Consider the following 21800-nt stretch of genomic DNA (forward strand, 5'->3'; position numbering starts at 1 on the left):
AAGAGATCTTTTTACTGTGAGTAGAGGTGGCCAGAGGCCTTTTTCCCCCCTTCTTATAGTGGAAAAGTCTTTGCTGGGTCATGGAGTCAGGCAACTCCATGGCCTATGTGAGCTCCAAACTTTCCTTCAGATGAATTGTAAATTTCTTTGTTTACCCCCTTCTTCCTATTGGTAGACGGCCAGATAATAGTTTCCTAACACTGATGGTCGGTCCTTTGTCGTCTCTGAGGAGTTAGTCTGTGGGCGTTCCCCAGAATGACGACATATTTCAGTAACAAATAGGGTTACCATACGTCTGGGTTTTCCCAGACACACCCACTTTTATAAGCCTGCTTTCTCTGTCTGAGCGGGGTTTTCCCATAACAGCAAATGTCTGGGGTTTTGTAGAGCAGACAGACTGCAGCTCAGAAACAGCCCTGGTTGATCACCTTCCCAATTGGTCCATTCCCCTGCATCCACAGCTGATAGATTGCTGCCAGATCCCACCCACCCAGGGGAAGGGGTCCCACACGTAGGCCCTGACTGATGCCTGTCGTTGCGTTCTGGGCTTGTGCCAGCACCCTGCCACTGTGACAGCGACCGACACTGCCTTCACCTCATGAATACCCCCACCGCACCCCCCAGCATCCACAACTCTACCCCCCGTCCAGCTCCCTGCCCCTCAGTGTCCTCTTTTTGGGGACCTGGAATATGGTCATCCTCGTAACAGACATACAGTAAAATCTCACCATTCTACATGCAGTGGTGTTACACACATTTCAATGGCATAATGTTCAGCAGATCATCAGTTTTCCAATTGATTCCTCATCGGGCACTCTTTATATACAATATATCATAACCGTCTTGAAGTGGTTAACATGAGGTACAGGGGGTTAGTCACAAGAGAGATGCAGTGTGGGGTGAGTGGGGCAAAGACAGTCCCTCTTGTCCCCATGCAGGACACTGCAGTAGATGGGGAGTGGGTTGTGACAGGTTTCTCCTAGGGTGCCATCTAGAACTGGGGTACCACTAAGCCCCTCTATCCAACCAGCCTGTGCTCCCTACACACTGTACTGCTGTGACCAGCCTGCCAGGCCCTCTCCCAGGCGTCACACATACAGGTAGGGACACACCCAGCTGGAGTTCATACAGACTCTGTGATCAGCTCTGCATGGGAAGGCACAGCTAAGGCACCAGAGAGTTCCTAAGCCATGCACCCCGTTCTGGAGTTGAAACCCAAAATTATACCATCCTGCGTTTCACAGGGAACTGTACAGTGTAAGCTCCTGAAATTCGCCCCTCCCTCAACATGGAGAGGAATATACCACAGCTTTCTGCCCCAAGTTATGTCTTCCCCACACACTGGTTTTAGATAAAGCAAAAACAAGTTTATTAACTACAAAAGTTAGATTTTAAGTGATTATAAGGGATAGCAAGCAGATCAAAGCAGATTACCTAGCAAATAAACAAAACACAATCAACGCTTAATATACGAAAGAGATTGGATATGAATAGCAACTTCCCACCCTAAATGATGATTTAAGCCGGTTTCAGAGATTCTTATGGAGCCAGCTGCCCTTGATTGCAGCTTAAAATCCCCAGGTATTCCTTTCACAGGCTAGGAACCCCTCTAGCCTGGGTTCGGCACTTCCCCCCAGTTCAGTCCTTGTTCCTCAGGTGTTTCCCAGAGTCTCCTTTGGGCAGGGAGTCAGGGAAGAACCATGATGATGTAACTCCCCTGCCTTAAATAGCTTTTGCATATGGTGGGAACCCTTTTTCTCCAAGCTTGGTTCCCACGCCTTTCAGTGGAAACACACTGGTTTTCCAAGATGGAGTCCAGTACCAGGTGATCTAGTCACATGACCCTGTAGTGTCACAGCAGCCATGACTTGGAGGCTGTTTGTAGCATCCTCAGGAAGGCTCCCTGGTGGGAGATTAACTTCTTTTAAGACCTATTGTTCTCCCTAATGGCTCTTCCTAGCCAGTCATTTAGACTGACAATCATTTTCTTACTAGGTGTTCTCCAGGCGTAAACACATTTGTAATACAGATACATACTCAATCTTCCTAACTTTACATACAAAAATTGTCACCTGATCACCTAACGCCTCAGGCAGATTGGTAACTTAAATCTGTCACAAAATGCTACACACATACAAATAGAATAATCATATTCAGTAAATCATAACCTTTTCAATGATATTTCACATGACCTATTGTGTATAAAATACATCATAGTTATGCCATAATCATATCATAATAGTATCTCTATGAAGAATATGGGATGCAGTGTCACAATGACCATCTGGGCTGTCAGGTTCCCCATTTCCCTCTGGCCTCAATGCTGGGGGTCGGCCTGGCTTCAAGGCTGGCCCAGGTCTGTTGACATCCCTGGCTCTCTTCTTGCCTGCGCCCAACCTCAGCATCTCAGCAATAGGGAGATGCTACCCCCACCCATTATTCTTTTTGGGATGTTGTTCATGGCCCTTTAGAGCTCAGGGGCAGCTTCACACGACACTCACCATTCTAGTTTCTCTCTGGCACTGGTGCAGCGAGTTCACAGTTCTGAGCTTCAGCCATCTGTCTCTGAGGAGCAAACCCAGAAGTTTCCCAGCTCTGTTCCCCCACCTTCTCCCCCTCCCAACGGTATCTCACATCTCTGCAGGGATCTGGCCGCAACTTCATTCTCCATTTCAGTGTCTGCCTCTCGCGCAGTGTGACTCTAGCTTGTACCGTCAGTGTTTGTGCTGAGAGATACTGATCACTGTCATTGTTCAAACCACACACAAAAATCTCATGACAAAGGGTTAGATAAAGATTAAAATAAAATCTAAAAAAGGACAATTTTGGCAAATGACCATTTCTCTCGTGAAGTCCTCAACAAATCTGAGCTACATCCTGTCAAACTAAACCAATATCAAAGTATGTGACCAAACAGCCTTCATGAAGAGAGAAAAACCCACAATCTAGGGTGGGCTATAAAACACTTTCACATTCATAAAGTGAAATCTCAGAGAATCCTTTAAGGATATGTCTACACTACGAAATTAGGTCGAATTTATAGAAGTCGATTTTTAGGAAGCGATTTTATACAGTCGAATGTGTGTGTCCCCACTAAGCGCATTAAGTCGGCGGAGTGCGTCCACAGTACCGTGGCTAGCGTCGACTTTCAGAGCGTTGCACTGTGGGTAGCTATCCCACAGTTCCCGCAGACTCCGCTGCCCATTGGAATTCTGGGTTAAGCTCCCAATGCCTGATGGGGCAAAAACATTGTCATGGGTGGTTTTGGTTGTATGTTGTCAGTCGCCCCTCCCTCCATGAAAGCAACAGCAGACAATTGTTTCACACCTTTTTTTCCGTGCAGATGCCATACTGCTTTCAGCAGACAGTGCAATAGGACTGCTAACGGTCATCATCCAACCACCGCTTCCACTGCAACTCTGCTCTCCTGGTCTTGTCTCGCCATAACACGGCAAGCGTGCAGCCCGCTCAGCTCAGCTCACCGACATCACCGCTGTTGTGTCCTGGTGCTGCTGGCAGCAGGCGGTGCAGTAGGACTGCTAACCGTCGTCATCCACCACTTCCGCTGCAACTCTACTCTGCTGCTATTGGGTCAAGAGCGAATTTCTCCATGTTGTCTGTCATGAGCTCCCAGGTACGTGTGTTCTTCCTCAGGAAATGTGCACGGTGCTTCCGCTGCAACTCTGCTCTCCTGCTCTCATGAATCCACCTCGCAGGTCCTTTCGTCGTTCTCTATAAATATCTATTCTCATGGCATCCGTCATCAGCCACCGCTTCCGCTGCAACTCTGCTCTCCTGCAGACGTCATACCACGGCAAGCATGGAGCCCGCTCAGATCACCGCAGCAGTTATGAGCATTGTAAACACCTCGCGCATTATCCTGCAGTACGTGCAGAACCAGAACCTGCAAAAGCAGGTGAGGCGGCGACGGCAGCATAGTGACGAGAGTGATGAGGACATGGACGCAGACTTCTCTCACAGTACGGGCCCGGCAATTTGGACATCCTGGTGGCAATGGAGCAGGTTCATGCTGTGGAACACTGATTCTGGGCCCGGGAAACAAGCACAGACTGGTGGGACTGCAGAGTGTTGCAGGTATGGGATGATTCCCAGTGGCTGCGAAACTTTCGCATGCGTAAGGGCACTTTCACGGAACTTTGTGACTTGCTTTCCCCTGCCCTGAAGCACAAGAATACCAAGATGAGAGCAGCCCTCACAGTTCACAAGCGAGTGGCGATAGCCCTCTGGAAGCTTGCAACGCCAGACAGCTACCGGTCAGTCAGGAATCAATTTGGAGTGGGCAAATCTACTGTGGGAGCTGCTGTGATCCAAGTAGCCAATGCAATCACTGAGCTGCTGCTATCAAGGGTAGTGACTCTGGGAAATGTGCAGGTCATAGTGGATGGCTTTGCTGCAATGGGATTCCCTAACTGTGGTGGGGTGATAGACGGAAGGCATATCCCTATCTTGGGACCGGACCACCTTGGCAGCCAGTACGTAAACCGCAAGGGGTACTTTTCAATGGTGCTGCAAGCACTGGTGGATCACAAGGGACGTTTCACCGACATCAACGTGGGATGGCTGGGAAAGGTGCATGACGCTCGCATCTTCAGGAACTCTGGTCTGTTTGAACAGCTGCAGGAAGGGACTTACTTCCCAGACCAGAAAATAACTGTTGGGGATATTGAAATGCCTATAGTTATCCTTGGGAACTCAGCCTACCCCTTAATGCCATGGCTCATGAAGCCATACACAGGTACCCTGGACAGTAGTAAGGAGCTGTTCAACTATAGGCTAAGCAAGTGCAGAATGGTGGTAGAATGTGCATTTGGACATTTAAAAGCACGCTGGCGCAGTTTACTGAGTCGGTTAGACCTCAGCGAAACCAATATTCCCATTGTTATTACTGCTTGCTGTGTGCTCCACAATATCTGTGAGAGTAAGGGGGAGATGTTTATGGTGGGTTGGGAGGTTGAGGCAAATCGCCTGGCTGCTGATTACGCACAGCCAGACACCAGGGCGATTAGAAGAGCATAGCTTGGTGCGCTGCGCATCAGAGAAGCTTTGAAAACCAGTTTCATGACTGGCCAGGCTACGGTGTGACAGTTGTTTGTTTCTCCTTGATGAAAACACGCCCCCTTGGTTCACTCTACTTCCCTATAAGCCAACCGCCCTCCCCCCTTCGATCACCACTTGCAGAGGCAATAAAGTCATTGTTGTTTCAAAATCATGCATTCTTTATTAATTCATCACACAAATAGGGAGATAACTGCCAAGGTAGCCCTGGAGGGGTGGGGGAGGAGGGAAGCACCGGGTGGAGTGGTGGATGAGGGAAGGACAAGGCCACAGTGCACTTCAAAACTTATTGAATGCCAGCCTTCTGTTGCTTGGGCAGTCCTCTGGGGTGGAGTGGTTGGGTGCCCGGAGCCCCCCCTCGCGTTCTTGGGCATCTGGGTGAGGAGGCTATAGAACTTGGGGAGGAGGGCGGGCAGTTACACAGGGGCTGCAGCGGCGGTCTGTGCTCCTGCTGCCTTTTCTGCAGCTCAACCAGACGACCAAGCATATCAGTTTGATCCCGCAGTAGCCTTAGCATTGCATCCTGCCTCCTCTCATCATGCTGCTGCCACCACCTCTCTTCTTGCTCCCGCCACCTCTCATCTTGCTCATCCCTCCTGTCCTCGCGTTCATTTTCTGCTTTCCTGGACTCTGCCATTGTTTGCCTCCACGAATTCTGCTGAGCTCTTTCAGTGCGGGAGGACTGCATGAGCTCAGAGAACATTTCATCGCGAGTGCATTTTTTTTGCCTTCTTATCTGTGCTAGCCTCTGGGACGGAGATGATAGGGGGAGTGTTGAAACATTTGCAGCTGTGGGAGGGAATAAAGGGAGAGTAGTATTTAAAAAGATACATTTTAGAGAACAATGGGTAGACTCTTTCACGGTGAACCAAGCTGTTAACATTACCTAGCACATGTGCTTTCAGTACAAGGTCACATTTTGCCTCTTATATTTCCGGTCTGGTGTGAGTGATCACACATGCAGGCCGAACAACAGAATTTAGCTTGCAGGCAGCCATGGTAAGCCACAGTCTTTCAGCTTCTTCAACCTTCATAACATGTGGGAATGGTTTCAAACAGCAGCGCTCTCCTTTCCCATACCAAGCACCCATTGGGTTGGCCATTTAAAAGGAGAGGCTGCGGTTTTCGGGTTAAAGTGCAGCACAAACCCAACTAACCCCCCCCACCACCACCAGCACCACCAAATTCTCTGGAATGTCCCCTTAATAATGTCCCTGGAGGATTTCCGCTCCATCTCCAGACACGTTAACAGACTTTTCCAGTAGCTGTACTGGCCGTGAATACATCCCAAGTCTTCAGGGGAAATTAATCATTAAACACGCTTGCTGTTAAACCATGTATTATATTTACAAAGGTACACTCACCAGAGGTGCCTTCTCCGACTTCATGGTCCTGGAGCCCGCCTTGGGAGGGTTGGGAGGGTATTGGGGCCAGGGTGATAAACAGTTCCTGGCTGTCGGGGAGAAGGGTTTCTCCGCTTGCCTGCTGTGCACTTTCCTCCTCATCTTCCTCATCTCCGAAATCCTCATCCCTGTTGCGTGAGACTCCCCCCTTGCAGGTGTCCACAGATAGGGGTGGGGTAGTGGTAGGGGCACCCCCTAGAATGCAATGCAGCTCATCATAGAAGCGGAATGTCTGGGGCTCTGACCCGGAGTGGCTGTTTGCCTCTTTGGTAGGCTTGCCTGAGCTCCTTAATTTTCATGCGGCACTGCTGCGGGTCCCTGGTATAGCCTCTGTCCATCATACCTTTGGAGATTTTTTCAAATATTTTCGCATTTCGTCTTTTGGAACGGAGTTCTGATAGCACGAATTCGTCTCCCCATACAGCGATCAGATCCAGTACCTCCCTTTTGGTCCATGCTGGAACTCTTTTGCGACTTTGGGACTGCATGGTCACCTCTGCTGATGATCTCTGCATGGTCACCTCTGCTGATGAGCCACGCTGGTCAAACAGGAAATGAAATTCAAAAGTTCCTGATGCTTTTCCTGTGTACCTGGCTAGTGCATTTGAGTTTAAAGTGCTGTCCAGAGCGGTCACAATGGAGCACTCTGGGATAGCTCCCGGAGGCCAATACCGTCGAATTCCGTCCACACTACCCCAAATTTGACCCAGCAATGTCAATTTCAGCACTAATCCCCTCTTCGGGGAGGAGTACAGAAATTGATTTTAAGAGCCCTTTAAGTCAACAAAAATGGCTTTGTCATGTGGATGGGTGCAGGATTAAATCGATCTAAGGCTGCTAAATTCGACCTCAACTCATAGTGTAGACCAGGGCTAAGACTTAAAATCAAGGGGGAAAAAGGTACCTGATTTCTTCTGAAGTGGCTAAAAAGGCTTAATTTCTCGCCTCATTATTTGGTTTTATTAGTTGCAAAAGTTTTAGCATCAATATAATTAAAGAAAGAGAAAGAAAGACAAAAAACCTTCCCATCTACAAATGATCTGGACTAGCCTAGGAAAAGTCAGGAAGCACTTTTACCAATAGATGGAAACAGGGTTATAAAATCTGAAAGGTCAAACTGTGCTTTGAGGTTCATTGGGATTTCCCCGCCCATTCCCAGGTGTGTGACACTTCCTTCTCCAGCACTCAGGAGTCTGATTTAAGGTCATAGACATAAAAATGGTGATTCCTAAACATGGAGAGCCAGGGACATGGTGGTAAGTGACACCTTGGAAGGTGGAGGGGTAGAATGGAGACAGGATAAAACTCTCCATCACTTGGACAGAGGCTGCTCTATCGAGAGTGGAGCGTGATGGTGCTGGGGGAAGGAGGAAATCCCTCAGACTCACCCCATTGCCCTAAATTAGCACAGAAGTTAAAACACCACCTTTTACTGTCCCTGCTCCCCACTTTTTTAGTATCTAGTTAATTCTGGTGCATAAGGGAGAAAATGGACAAACACTTAAATGCTTTTCAGTACGGCCTGGAGTAACGTGAGACTATCTGGGAATGAGACAATCCAGCCCCAAAGGGGGAACTCAGGGACTAATGATCACTCTGCGAATGGGAGGGGGTCAGAACACGTAAGTAAAGGTATGATTTTGTTATGGATTCGCAGAAGTCATGGAATCTGTGACTTTCAGAGACCTCTGTGACTTCAGCCCATGGTGGCTCAGAGCTGCGGGGTCCCCCTGCTGCCCCCAGTAGCCAAGAGCTGCCCCTGGAGCTCTAAGCTGCTGCAGGCTGTGGGGGTACCCTGCAGTACTCAGCTGCTGGGGTGTCCCCCAGATCTATGAGTCGCTGCGGGGGGCAATGCCCCCCCGCAGCTCCCAGCTGTCACGGGCAGCAGGGGCCCCGGAGCTCCAAACCATGGCAGGCAGGGGGCCCATGCAGCTCCCAGCCAGGGCACCCACATCTGCCCAGCTGCCATGGGACCCCAGAGCCCAGCAGCAACGGGTGCTGCAGCCTTCTCCCTCCCCATTTTGTCACTGATATTATTAGTAAATGTCATGGACAGGTCACGGGCTTCTGTGAATATTTCTTTATTGCCTGTCACCTGTCCATGACTTTTATTAAAAATATCCATGACAAAATTTTAGCCTTACACATAAGATGCTCAGACTGAGTTTACACTAGGAAATCTGGTGGAGGGTCACAGCGATACGCTGGCTAATCCCAACCACATTTCCTACCATAGTCAGATGCTGCGGAGGCAGAGGTGGGACCTCTCGGCCTCTCACAAACGGCTCTGTGGGAATCAGTCTCTCTCAGTGGTGCTGTCTGAATGCAGAGGGGGCAGAAGAGGAGAGTGATGAGAGGCAGCACCCCTCTACCCCTGTGCTCTCCCTCGCCTCTTATCCCATCATCCCCAAACACTCGATAGCCCCAGCACCCAGCTCCCCCTGCTTTCCAGCTACCTCAGCCCCAAGCATTCAATCCCCAGTGATCTCCCCAAAACCCATCCTCCTGGTCCCTCAATATTTGATCCCCCAGAACTCAACACCCTGGGGGATTTGGGGAGTGGAGGAGTTACCAGCCCACAGGGACACTCCCTCTGCAGGGAACAGCCCCAGGTCAGTGGGGGAGCCCAACCCAGGGGCTGGTGAAAGATGGGGGGTGGGGACAGGTGTCTAGAGTGAAGGTGGGGCCTGGCCCAAATATCCTTCTCCTCATCTCCATGGCAGGGGGATCCTGGCTGGGAGGGGAAGGAAGAGGGGGGAACCTCAGCCAGGCAGAGGGAGCGGCTGGAGGAGTTTCTCTCTCTCCCTTCCCCCACCTGTGGCCCATCAGCTCAGCAGCCAGGACTGTAGCAGGGAGGAGGGGCTGATCAGGGCTCCTCCTCCTCTGCTTGGGGTTTGCTTAGACCCGGCAGAGCCAGAGGGTCACTGACCAGCTGATGCTCGGCTGCTGCTGAAGCCTCACCCCAGCGATGGGCAGCTGGATCCTTGAGAGACAAATGCCCCTGATGTGTGTGGGAATGAGGAAATGGGTTTGTCACCATGGCCAGCCCTAGTCAGGGCACTCAGAGAATTTCCCTGCTGTGTGGAGGAGTCTCTGATGTCAGCTCCACTTGGAGCATTTTCCACACTGAGAACATCTCAGAGGTTTCTTCCCTGTGCGGATTTGCGGATCCCTGATACTCTGGGAGCACCAAATGAAGCTTCCCCCACAATGAAGGTTTCTCTGTTGTGTTGATCACTGATGTGTGAAGTCAAATTGAATCTTTTCCTGCAGTCAAGCTATTCCTAGGGTCTCTCACCTTTGTGGATTTTCTGATGTTTGGTCAGCGCTGAGCTCTTATTGAAGCTTTCCTCACAGTCAAGGCATTTATAAGGTCTCTCTCCTGTGTGGATTCTCCCATGTTGAGTAAGGTCTGAGCGCTGACTGAAAGTTTTCCCACAGTCCAGGCATTTATGGGGTTTCTCTCCTGTGTGAACTCTCTGATGTCTAGTAAGCTTTGAGTTATGAATAAAAGTTTTCCCACACTCAAGGCATTTATAGGGTCTTTCTCCTGTGTGGATTCTCCCATGTTTAATAAGGAATGAACTTTCCATAAAACTTTTCCCACACTCAAGGCATTTGTAGGGTCTCTCTCCCATGTGGATTCGCCCATGTTTAATAAGGGATGAACTTTCCATAAAACTTTTCCCACACTCAAGGCATCCATAGGGTCTCTCTCCTGGATGGATTCTCCTATGTTGACTAAGGTGTGAGCTTTGACTGAAAGTTTTCCCACAGTCCAGGCATTTATAGGGTCTTTCTCCTGTGTGGATTCTCCCATGTTTAATAAGGGATGAACTTTCCATAAAACTTTTCCCACACTCCAGGCATTTATAAGGTCTCTCTCCTGTATGGGTTCTCTGATGTGTAGTAAGCTTTGAGTTATGAATAAAAGTTTTCCCACACTCCAGGCATTTATAAGGTCTCTCTCCTGTGTGGGTTCGTTGATGTGTAGTAAGATGTGACTTCTGAATAAAACTTTTCCCACACTCAAGGCATCCATAGGGTCTCTCTCCTGTGTGGGTTCTCTGATGTTTAGTAAGCTTTGAGTTATGAATAAAAGTTTTCCCACACTCCAGGCATTTATAAGGTCTCTCTCCTGTGTGGGTTCTCTGATGTGTAGTAAGCTTTGAGTTATGAATAAAAGTTTTCCCACACTCCAGGCATTTATAAGGTCTCTCTCCTGTGTGAACTTTCTGGTGTATAGTAAGTTGTGACTTCTGAATGAAGCTTTTCCCACAGTCCAAGCAGTTATGGGGTCTCTCTCCTGTGTGGATTGCCTGATGTCTAGTAAGTTTTGTTCTGTCCACAAAACTTTTCCCACAGTCGAAGCATTTATATGGTTTGTCACCTGTGTGGATTCTCTGATGCTTAAGAAGGACTGAGTAATGAATGAAATTTTTCCCACACTCAAAGCATTTATATGGTCTCTCTCCTGTGTGGATTCTCCTATGTTTAATAAGGTATGAGCTCTGACCAAAAGTTTTTCCACAGTCCAAGCATGTATACGGTTTCTCTCCAGTGTGGGTTCTCTCATGTTTAATAAGGTTCCATCGCGCATTGAAAACTTTCTCACACTGAAGGCATTTATAGCGTCTCTCTCTTGTGTTCAGACATGGATGTCTAATAAAGTTTGAGTGATGAATGAAACTTTTTCCACACTGAAGGCATTTATATGGTCTCTCTCCCGTGTGGATTTTCCTATGTTGAGTAACGTGTGAGCGCTGACTGAAAGTTTTCCCACACTCCAGACATTTATAAGGTCTTTCTCCTGTGTGCGTTCTCTGATGTGTATTAAGGGTTGATTTCAAATTGAAACTTTTCCCACACTCAAGGCATTTATAAGGTCTTTCTCCTGTGTGGATTCTCTGATGTGCAGTAAGGTGTGAACGTTCAATAAAACCTTTCCCACACACGAGGCATTTATAGGGTCTTTCTCCTGTGTGGATTCTCTGATGTGCAGTAAGGTGTGATCTCTGACTAAAACTTTTCCCACACTCAAGGCATTTATATGGTCTCTCTCCTGTGTGCAGTCTCTGGTGTATAAGAAGACATGGCTTCTTACTGAAGCTTTTCCCACAGTCTACACATTTATAGGACTTCTGTCCTGTGTGGGTTTTCCAGTGTGTAATAAGGTTTGCACTGAAATGGAAACTTTTCCCACAGTCAAGGCATTTGTAAGCTTTCTTGTGACTTGTCTGCTGGACTGTGGTTTCCTTGGGATCCTTGCATCCTCCGCCATATTCAGTGGATTCATCCAGTTTTTTCCTGGGATAGTTTCCCAGCTGCATCTCTGATCTATGTCGATCTCCCCAGGCATTTCCCTGCTCCAAGCACTGGGAAAAATTCTCTTCAGCTCTTCTCAAAACCATCTCCTGCAATTCCACTTTCCCAGGACCTTCCTCCTGCTGATTCTCCTCCTTGTTCTCACTCACTGTCCTATCACCTGCTGGGAGAGAGAGAATCCAGACACTAGGAGTCACTGCCTGTGCCGGGGAGAAAGGACAGAAAGGGGAACAGCAAAGAGGGAAAACACAACACAGTGACTGTTGGGGAGATGGAGACACTGGATTCTGCCTCCACATCCCACCCAAACACTCCCAGGGAAGGAAAGTCATGGAGGAAATTCCCGACAGCTAACAGCATCAGTGGGAAGCTGTGACTGATATTTGCCTTCATGATGCGACGCCTGCTGACTGCAACCCTGACCTGGGTGAGACGGGGCAGAACTGAGGGCTCTGGCTCATGGCACATTTTGGGAGTCCCAGCTTTTTCCTTCACTCTCAAGGTGGTTCAGTCTCAGTTTCCCTGACTCCTCACCTGTGCAGGAGCCTCTCGGGCTTTCCCTTTCCTCACCGGCCTGGAGATCCGGGACCCACGGCTCTTCCCCTTGTTCCAGCCGTGCGATCAGGTCAGGTTTGGGAATGGGGAATCCTGTGTAGGGGGTGAAATCAGGCAAGTTCAGGGCGCATGGAGCACTGGTCGAGTATTTGTCACAAGGAACATTCCCTGAGTTTAACCTGACCCTACATGGGACTGTGGTAACTCAGACCCTTTGGGAGTAGCAGGCATCTGGGGGGGGGGGGGGGGGTGTTGTCACGCCCTCACTAGGAGTTCTCAGGGTAGATGCGCTCTGGGGGACTTTCTGGCACACGCAGCTCTGGTGTTAAACTCCTGCCTATTTCCAAACCAGCACATAGGTGCTGGAACTAGCCGTGTTGGGGGAGGTGCCGCACCTCCTGCCTTGAAGTGGTTTCCATTTTATCCAGGGTTTACAGTTTGGTTCAATGGCTCTCAGCACCCCCACTGTACAAACTGTGCTAGCACCCCTGAGCCTGCAGCACTGAGAGCCCTCCCCAGGGATGGAGCTAGTCCCAAGAGGGCCAGTGAATGGTGTGTGAAGGAGAAATAATACAGGTAGGACAATCCCCTGCTTCTGGCTCCTTGAAAGCTGGAGAGATGGGGATGAATTAGCCTGTCCATTAGGTTTCTGCCTCCCCTGTCCCCTTGAATGGGGTATGGAGATGAAAGTATCTCTCACAGTGGAGCTGTGGACTCTACCAGGGGTTCCCAAACTTTTTCTCTCTGAGGCACCGCAACATGGTATAAAAATGCCACGGCCCAGCTCTGGAACACCAACAGTTTTTCTGCATATAAAAGCCAGGACCAGCATTAGGGGTAGCAAGCAGCGCAATTACTCGGGGTCCGTCTCTACATGGGGCCCCACAATGCTAAGTTGCTCAGGCTTTAGCTCCAGCCCTATGCATTGGGGCTTCCACTTTGTGCCCTGGGCCCCAGAAAATCTAATGCCGGCCCTGCTTGGCGGCCCCCCTGACACCTGCTCGCGGTCCCAGGGGCCCCTGGTTGAGAACCACGGCACTAGGCGACCCATTCCTTCCTAATCCAACCAAGCAGAGTCAGACATGCAGACCCCACGGCTTATAATAGCTGAGGGCACAGGAATCCCTTACCCAGCGAGGTCACCGTCTTGTAATTCTCCTGCATGACGTCCCTGTAGAGGGCTCTCTGAGCGGGGTCCAGCAGAGCCCCCTGCCCCTGGGTGAAATACACAGCCACCTCCTCGAAGGTCACCGGCATCTGGAACAACAAGTGTCCCCCACTCAGCACCTGCTGCCCCAGCCACAATCCCGCTATTCATGGGGGAGGAGGCCCAGAAAAGCAGAATCCCTCCTCCCCTCCCCCCGCACTCTGCTCAGAGCAGCCAGGAGGCTCCAGGGGGTGGGGAGAAGGTGAGAGCTCCTTGTCGCCCCCAGCACACGGAGCAGGGCAGGGTCTTCTCATTTCCCACACACCTGCCAGCCACAGGCTGATACGGGAAGCAGAGCCCTGAGCCGGGGACAGGAATCCCAACAGCTTCCCTTCGTATTTCACAGCAGCCTCTGGCCAGTGGGTCCAGGCCCCAGCACTGGGAGTCTGGTCAGTTTTCCCAGCCCTGCCCAGGGGGGTGTTTCCTAGGTCAGAAATGGAGGAATGTTTTCCCTCCTCACACCCGCCAATGGGCCTGTTCTGCACGGCCCGGCCCGGCTCCCCCCGCCCCGCACACACCGGGAGCTGGCGGCAGCTTTCCCGGGCCCAGGGCGGGAATCGCAGCCAGCTCCGCTGGGAGCAGCCTGGGGCCAAACCTCCCCCTGCAGCCCGGGGGTGACGGGGGGGGGGGGGCGGGTCTCTCTCACCTTCCCTCCGAGCGGGGCCCCCCTGGGGCAGGGGAAGGGCCGGGAAGGGGCCTGGCCGGGCTGGGGGCTCTGCCCTGGGAGAGGCTCCTGGGGAGCAGCGGGACGGGCCCTGCTGGAGATTCCCCTCTCCCGGCTGCAGCCCGGGCTCCGGGCTCCCAGCACCAGCCGCTGGGACTCGGGGATCTCGCTGGGAGCCAGAGTCACTTCCTGCTGCCGGGCCTGAGCCCAGCGATCGCTCCCGGAGCCGCCTCCCAGCTGCTCCTGGGTCCTAGCGATCAACCGATCGCACTGCAGCCCCCCTGCCCCAGACCCTGCCTCCTGGTGCCCCACCGCCCCTGGGCTCCAGTAGCTTCTCCACTTTAAGGGGGCATCATGCATAGAAGCCACCCTGTTAGTGACCAGACAGAAAGGATACATCCAGACCCCAGGGGATGGGGGAAGAAGGGGCGTTTCTAATGGAGACTGGGGATTGTTCCTCAAGCACATGGGGATGAGATGTTCTGGTCCTAGAGCGGCTGCCCAGAGCCCTAGCAGCAGGGGAGACATTTCTCGGGGACACTGACTCTGTGTGACACCTCACCCTAGACACAGGAATGTCGTTTTTCCAGGGCTTAATTTGTACCAGGGCTTTCCAGGGGTGAGCCCCAGCTAGCACCTCTGGGCCTGGCAGTTCAGAGCCCCAGCCAGTGGTGCAGAAACACTATGAATAGTGGGGGTGCTGAAAGTCAGTGTCTTTATCCCTGTCCCTTTATCCCTTTATTCCTCCCCCTCAAGCCAGCAGCAGGATCCCAGGGGTGGGAGGCCAGCAGCTGGGAGCCGGGCCCTGGTGGACCAGCAGACAGGATGCAGGGTGCCAGCAGCACAGTTCTGGCTAAAACCTGAGGGTGCTGCAGCAACTCCTGTACCACTAGTTCCCGTGCCTATGGCCCCAGCACCTCTGGGCCTGGCAGTTCAGAGCCCCGGCACCTCTGGGCTTGGCAGTTCAGAGCCCCGGCACCTCTGGGCTTGCTGCATCAATTATGAATGTAGAAAAAAAAATTTCCCCTGGGAGTTTCTGCCATAGGACTTGGAAAGAGGATGAGAATATATTTATGAATGTATTTACATCTCAGGTAAACAGACCCCTCAAGCTAAAGAGAGGGGGTGTGACCCCATCCATTGCACCAGAGGGGGCAGGAACTAAATGATTTGCATTTTAGCAGACGCACAGCTCTGGCTGGGGAGAATGAAGCAGGACCCTGCCCTGAAAACAGAGGGCCTGTCACTTGGCTCACAGCTCAAAATAGACTTTTGTCTGGAGGTCATCCTGAGAAGAATCCATTTCAAAGGTTCATTGGATTCTGGAAGAGATCAATCCAGCTCCTGTATTTTAATTGAACTGTTGGATGACTCTGGGGGAAAGTAACAAACTGTTGCATATGGACTCCTTAAAGGTTGAACAACCTTAACATTCCTCTGACTGTTCCAGGACAGGGCTGGACTTTTCACAACACCCCTTCCTGGGAACCTTCGGGGCTGGGCAGAGCCGGAGCTCTGAAACCTGGCAAGGGGGAGGATCTCGGACCCCAGGCTCCAGCCTCTGCGTCTGCTCTGCTAATTTTATCCCTACAGCCTGAGCCCCTCTCCCTGCCCCCCCCCAGCAAGAGTCAGCTGACCCCCACTCTGAGACTTGTTGCAGTGTCTTCTTTTGCTTGAGTTTTTGTATTGTTTTATTTTTGCAGTGTAGATAGACATACCCTGAATGAGGCAGGGTCCTGTGTTAATGAGCGCTGCGGATTTCATAGACAGATATTACATCCTCCAATCTTGCCCCTTTTCTCTCCAATAATCATATATTGCGGTACACATTTTCCCTTTTATTTACTTACTGAATTTTACTGAATTTACTGCACCCCCCTGAGATGTTGATCACTTTCTGTTGAAAAATTACTAATATAATCTCTGCATAAAGATAATTTATTTTTCCTTTAAATACCCACTTGATACAAAACCTTTCTGATTTTCCTGTCAACTTAGCCTATGTGTGTAAATCTTCTCAGATTTTTCCTCATTATCAAATGCTGCTATAAATTCTCCTCAACATTCACAGATTATTTCTGTCTGGAATTATTGAATGATAATTCCCTCAGTTTGGGAGGAAATTGACCACCCAGAGTCATTCCTACTGGGGGACTTTGGGGTTTAAACCTGACAAGGATCAATTTTCCCAGCGGCATTTGAAAATGGAGATAGAATCATAGAATACCAGGGTTAGAAGGGACCTCAGGAGGTCATCTAATCCAACCCCCTGCTCAAAGCAGGACCAATCCCCAGACAGATTTTTACTCCAGTTCCGTAAATGGCCCCCTTAAGGATTGAAATCATAACACTGGGGTTTAGCAGGCCAATGCGCAAACCACTGAGCTATCCCTCCCCTCCCTGTTCAAGGAGCTGTGGTATTCATATGGGGATGTCGGTTAATCAGCCCCACTGAGACATGGCAAACTTCTCTCTGCATTGGGCTGGCTAAGCCGGCATTGCTTTGAGCTGCCTCTCCGGTCACAGGCTACCGGCACTGGTGCAAAATGTGGCACTGTCTTGGCTGGCTGAGCCAGACGTGCAGGAGACAGAAGATAAAAGGAGAGGGAGAGAGCAGAAGAAGGGGGGGGTGATGCATGAGGGGAAGGGTGGCAGGAGACCCCCAAGTCTCACATCTGAGGGGGAGTTCAGGATTTAGCTGAAGCTGGTGGAGTTGAGGATGTCGGCTGGTTCCCCTGCTCTGACTAGCCTTGGTCAGGTCGTCCTTGAGCATCAGGATGATGAAAGCCCAACAGTGCCATGCTGTGTCTCAGGAGACATCGGGGTTTGGTAGCCACAATGGTCAATCTTGCTCCTTCCTGTCCCTGGGAGCGCCAGAGAAAATGTCCAAGCAGGAGAGCGAAGCAGCTCCCATTAACATTAACCTTTCAAGACACAGGTGAGATTTCAGCTATAACATTCCCTCCCATTTCCACAATTGTTCAGCCCCTAGCCCCAGTGATTGCAATGGGACTGAGGTAGAATTAGGCAGGGGGGTGAGCTAAGTTCCCTATTTAGTGCAGCGCAGAAAACCCACCTGGGGACCTACCGCGGCCGGGAGATGGGGGGCCCTCCCCCGGCCCCAACCTAGTCTGGCCCCCAACATGCCATGGCCAGGGCGGCCGCCCAGCCCCAACTATGCCGTGGACTGGACCTGCTGCGGCTGGGGTGCATCTACCCCAGCCCGGCCCCAGCCACGGCGGCCTGGCCCAGCCCTGAACCCGAACCCGGGTGGCATGGCCCGGCCACGAACCCAGGCAGCCCGGCCTGGACCCAGCTGAGGACGGGGCAATGCAACACTGCCCGGAATCAGCTGGGGTGGCCTGGCTCGGAGCCAGCCACGGCAAGGGTGGCCCAGCCTAGAGCCAGCTGCAGCCGTGGTGACGCAGCCTGGCCTGGACACAGCTGCGGCAGCCTGGCCCAGCCCCGAACCCGGGAGACCCGACCTGACCCAGCGATAGTCGGGGTGGCCTGGCCCGGCCCTATCATGGGGCGCCCCTCCCTGAACCTAGCCCCAGCCCGGATTTGCGGTGGCAGGTTGAGGGGAGCGTATCCTGCAGCCCCAGCCCCGGAATTGCCACAGCAGAGAGAAGCGCCTCTCCCCCCCAGCCCAGGTACTGTTGTGGGGAGACAGAGCTGGGGGGAGTCCTCTATCCCTGACCTAGCCCTGGAGCACTCTCCTGCACTCCAAACCCCTCATTCCTGGCCCCACCCCAAAGCCCGCACCCCCAGCCGGAGCCCTCACACCCCTGCACCCCAACCCTCTGCCTCAGCCCTGAGCCTCCTCCCACACTCTGAATCCCTCGGCCGGCCCCACCCCCACCACATGAATTTTGTTCTGTGCACTGATATGAAGGTAATGTGTGATACATCAACTCCATATAGGTGCACAGAACAAAATCCATTCTGCACATGGGTGGGAAAAATTAGAGGGAACACTGGTGGTAAGGCTGAGAGAACAGGGGCCTTGGGAAACCCAGCTCAGGGATCAGAATCGCTTTAGCACAATGTGTGAGTGTATCTCCTGCAAACAGAGCTAGAGGCCAATGGTCTGATTCTCCCCTCACAACAACTTCACACTGGTGTAGACAGGTCATGTGGCCCCAGTGGGATTACTCCTGATTAGTACCGGGGGAGGGAGAGGAGGATGAGCCCGGGAGCCCAGTCAGACTGTTCCTGATTTGTACTGGGGTCAGGGAGGGAGGCACAATTTTTCAGTGAGTTTTATCTCTATGGGAAGTTTGAGGAGCTTGTGACAGGGCAGGGATGAAGTTGGCCGGGTGACCTCACTGTGCATTTCCATCCCTGATCACGTCTGCATCACCTTTACCTTTAACCTTAATGCTGCAGTTGGCAGCCATTTCATGCAAAACAAAGGAGACAGGGAGTGGGAGAAACTAAATTGTACTTTATTATTCCAAAGGACAAGCAAAAGGCAGACTCCTTTTCCCACCCCTACCCCAGCCAGTTCAGTCCCAGCCCAGCCCACTGCTCCTCCCAACTCCCCATGCACTAGCAACATTTACACACTGTGAGAAAATTGCCAAGAAACCATGAGAGGCGCTGGGAGCCCGTCACAAAAGCAAACACACTGGGAGCAGGGAATTCAAAGAGCTCAGGTTAGAGGGATGCAGGTTGGGGTGAGTGGGGCAGAGACAGTTGCTATTGTCCCCACACAGGACACAGTGGTAGATGGGGACGGGATGACCAGCTGGGCTCCAGTGCTCCTCATCTCCCTCCGGCCTCCACAATAGGGATCTGCCTGGCTTCAAAGCTGCCCAGGTCCCCTGTGACATCCCTGGCCTCCTTCTCATCTTGGCCCAACCTCGTCCTCTCAGCAATCAGGAGACACTGCCCCCTCCCCACAGCATTTCTCTTGGGCAGGATTCACAGCATTTTACAATTCAGGCACCACTTGACCAGACACTCGCAGGAGAATTCCTGTCTCTCACTGGCTCTGATGCAGCAAGTTCACAGTTCTCAGCCTCAGCTGCCTGGCTATCAGGTGCAAACCCAGAAGTTTCCCATCTCCGTTTCCCTCTCCACCCCCCCCCCCGCCCGATCTCCCACCCTCTACCCCTCCTGGCTATGTCTCACATCTCTGCAGGGATCAGGTGGTAACTTCCTTCCCCATTTCAGTGTCTGCCTCTGGGAGTGTGAATCTAGCTCGCACCCTCAGTGTTTGTGCTGAGGGATATTGATAATTGTCATTGTTCAAAGAAAAAAACTCAATTGACAAGGGGTAGAAAAAGTTTAACATTTAATTGGAAAGGACTGTTCTTGTAAATGAACATTTGTTTCACGAAGCCCTCAATAAATCTGAGCTACATCCTGGCAGACTAATCTAATATCCAAGTACGCATCCAAACAGCCTTCAGGAACAGAGAAAAACCCACAATACAGGGTGGGCTATAAAACATTTTCACATTCATAACGTGAAATCCCAGAGAATCTGAAGACTCAAAATCCAGAAAATAAGTGTACCCATTTTCTACTAAAGGGGCTAAACCTGCTTTACTTCTCGCCTCATTATTTCATCGTGTTACTTACAAAAGTTTTAGCATCATGATGATAAACCAAAAACTCACAAACCACATTCCCATCTACAAATGATCTGGTCTAGCATAGACAAAAACTGGGAGCAATTTTACCAACAGATGCAAACGGGGCTATAAGATCAGAAATGTCAAAATGTGCCTTCAGATTCATTTGGATTCCCTTCCTGGTTTGTGACACTTCCTTTTCCAGCCCTGACTTAGGATGATAGACATCAGAACTGTGATTCCTAGGCATGGGGAGCCAGGGACATGGTGGAAACTGATTCTGTGGGAGGTGGAGGGGTAGAAAAGGGCCAGGATAAAACTCTCCATTGCTGGGACAGAGGCTGCTGTGTGGAGAGTGGAGGGTGACGGTGCTGGGGGGACGAGGGAATCCCTCGGACTCATCCGACCGACCTGAAATAGCACAGAAGCTAAAACACCACATTTTACTGTCCCTGCTCCCACTTTTTTAGCATCTGTTTAATTCTGCCCATAAGGGAGAAAATGTACAAACACTCAATTCTTTTCAGCACGGCCCAGGGTAATGTGAGACTATCTGGGAATGAGACAATCTGGCCCCAAAGGGGGAACTCAGGGACTAACAATCACTCTGTTCATGGAGGGGATCAGATGCTCAGGGTGAGTTTGTCACTCTCTCTGGAGTGGTTCACAATTATGAGTGCCAACCTACGGGCAAGCCTGGCAGAAAACCGGGCAGATACCCCGAGCCAGTGGTGTGTTCTGTAATTAGATTTCACCAAACTAGTGACAAATGTGAACTCCTGGATCACTATTCCAGTCTTATCCTAGACTCACAGACATTCCCTTCAGACTCTCCAATCTGTCTTGCCACCCAGACAAACTGGACTTTGTGATAGAAGGTCACTTACACCAAAATCACATCATATCACGTTACTCCCAGTCCCGATCCTCACACACAACGCCCACTTACTTTGAAATTAGCTCTTTTCAGTAAAAGTTCTTCATTTGCATTCCACGAGGCTTCTTCCTCGTTTGATGGGTTATTTATTTACAGGAGTATACACAATGGAAATGTTTGCTACTACATTATAACAAGATATAGTTAAGTGAAAACAATGCAAGTAACATCTCATTAGTTGTCATGAAGTTTAAACACCAAATACACTCATATATTTCACAATCACTTCGATCTACCCTAATACACAAGTGAATTGGTCTAGGGCTCTGGCCCCTGTTCTGCCAGCGTCAGAGAGTTTACACCAGAAAATCTGGTGGAGGGTCACAGAGATGCGCTGGCTAATCCCAACAACAAGACCACTGTGACCAGCCCTAGTCAGGGCACTGAGGGAATTTCCCCCATGTATGGAGGAGTCTTTGCTGTGCAATATGGAGTCAGTGCCACCTGGAGCATTTTCCACACTCAGAAAATCTCAGAGATTTTTTCCATGCGTGGATTTGTAGAGCCTGATACTCCAGGAGAACCAAATGAGGCTTCCCCCACATTCAAGGTCTCACGGATGTGTGAGCTCAGATTGAATCTTTTCCTGCTGAGTCAGGCTATTCCTAGGTTTTCTCACACCTGGGTGGATTCTCTGATGTTTAATGAGATGCGGTAACTGAATGAAACTTTTCCCACAGGCAAGGCATTTATGAACTTGTGACCAGGGTCCTGGGTGGTGGGACCACACTGAGATTGCTCAATTAGGGCAAACTGCAAAGAATGGGGCAGACAATCCTCCAAATTGGTAGATATTCCAATATTTCAATTTACCAAGCCAGCAACAAACCAGCTTCTACAAAACCTTACTGGCTACACAGAGGCCAAAGCACAGTTCCCTTCAAGCAACCCAACCTTGGGCTCCCTCCCAGACAGCCCAGTGAAATATGATGGGGATTACTGAAAATCTTGTTCATCATATAAAAAGTTCTTCCAATCCCAAAGGATCAGACACATCACCCCCAAGTTAATGAATACTTCAGTTCTTGCCCAAATACACGCTTACACCCAA

General features: G+C 50.8%; 1 protein-coding gene across 6 annotated transcripts; it reads right to left on the bottom strand.

Moving 5' to 3' along the window:
* Positions 1–5216: 5216 nt before the first annotated feature.
* On the bottom strand, positions 5217–14629 carry LOC135974997 (zinc finger protein 420-like). 6 transcript variants are annotated; one of them, XM_065564784.1, is made up of 5 exons: positions 14213–14629; positions 13490–13616; positions 12339–12452; positions 6441–11964; positions 5217–5865 (listed from the first exon to the last, which is right to left on the bottom strand). In XM_065564784.1, exons 1-4 carry the CDS (start codon positions 14627–14629, stop codon positions 9764–9766), a joined length of 2859 nt encoding a protein of 952 aa, XP_065420856.1. In that variant the 3' UTR covers positions 5217–5865; positions 6441–9763. The 6 variants fall into 6 exon arrangements, with proteins under 6 accessions (XP_065420856.1, XP_065420854.1, XP_065420857.1 ...); XM_065564782.1 differs by having other exon boundaries at positions 6441–11967; XM_065564785.1 differs by lacking the exon at positions 12339–12452 and having other exon boundaries at positions 6441–11967.
* Positions 14630–21800: the final 7171 nt, after the last annotated feature.

Source organism: Chrysemys picta, chromosome 12 (assembly GCF_011386835.1).
Source record: "Chrysemys picta bellii isolate R12L10 chromosome 12, ASM1138683v2, whole genome shotgun sequence".
NCBI lineage: Eukaryota > Metazoa > Chordata > Testudines > Emydidae > Chrysemys > Chrysemys picta.

What these genes read in the sequence shown, in the direction of transcription:
- LOC135974997 (XM_065564782.1), bottom strand. Translation starts at nt 14,629, where the DNA reads ATGTATCCTTTCTGTCTGGTCACTAACAGGGTGGCTTCTATGCATGAT. An exon ending in GGGCCCCGCTCGGAGGGAAG is followed by an intron (nt 13,617 to 14,212) that starts GTGAGAGAGACC and finishes TTGTTGTTCCAG; the next exon opens with ATGCCGGTGACCTTCGAGGA. An exon ending in CCCGAGAGGCTCCTGCACAG is followed by an intron (nt 11,968 to 12,338) that starts GTGAGGAGTCAG and finishes TCTCTCTCCCAG; the next exon opens with CAGGTGATAGGACAGTGAGT.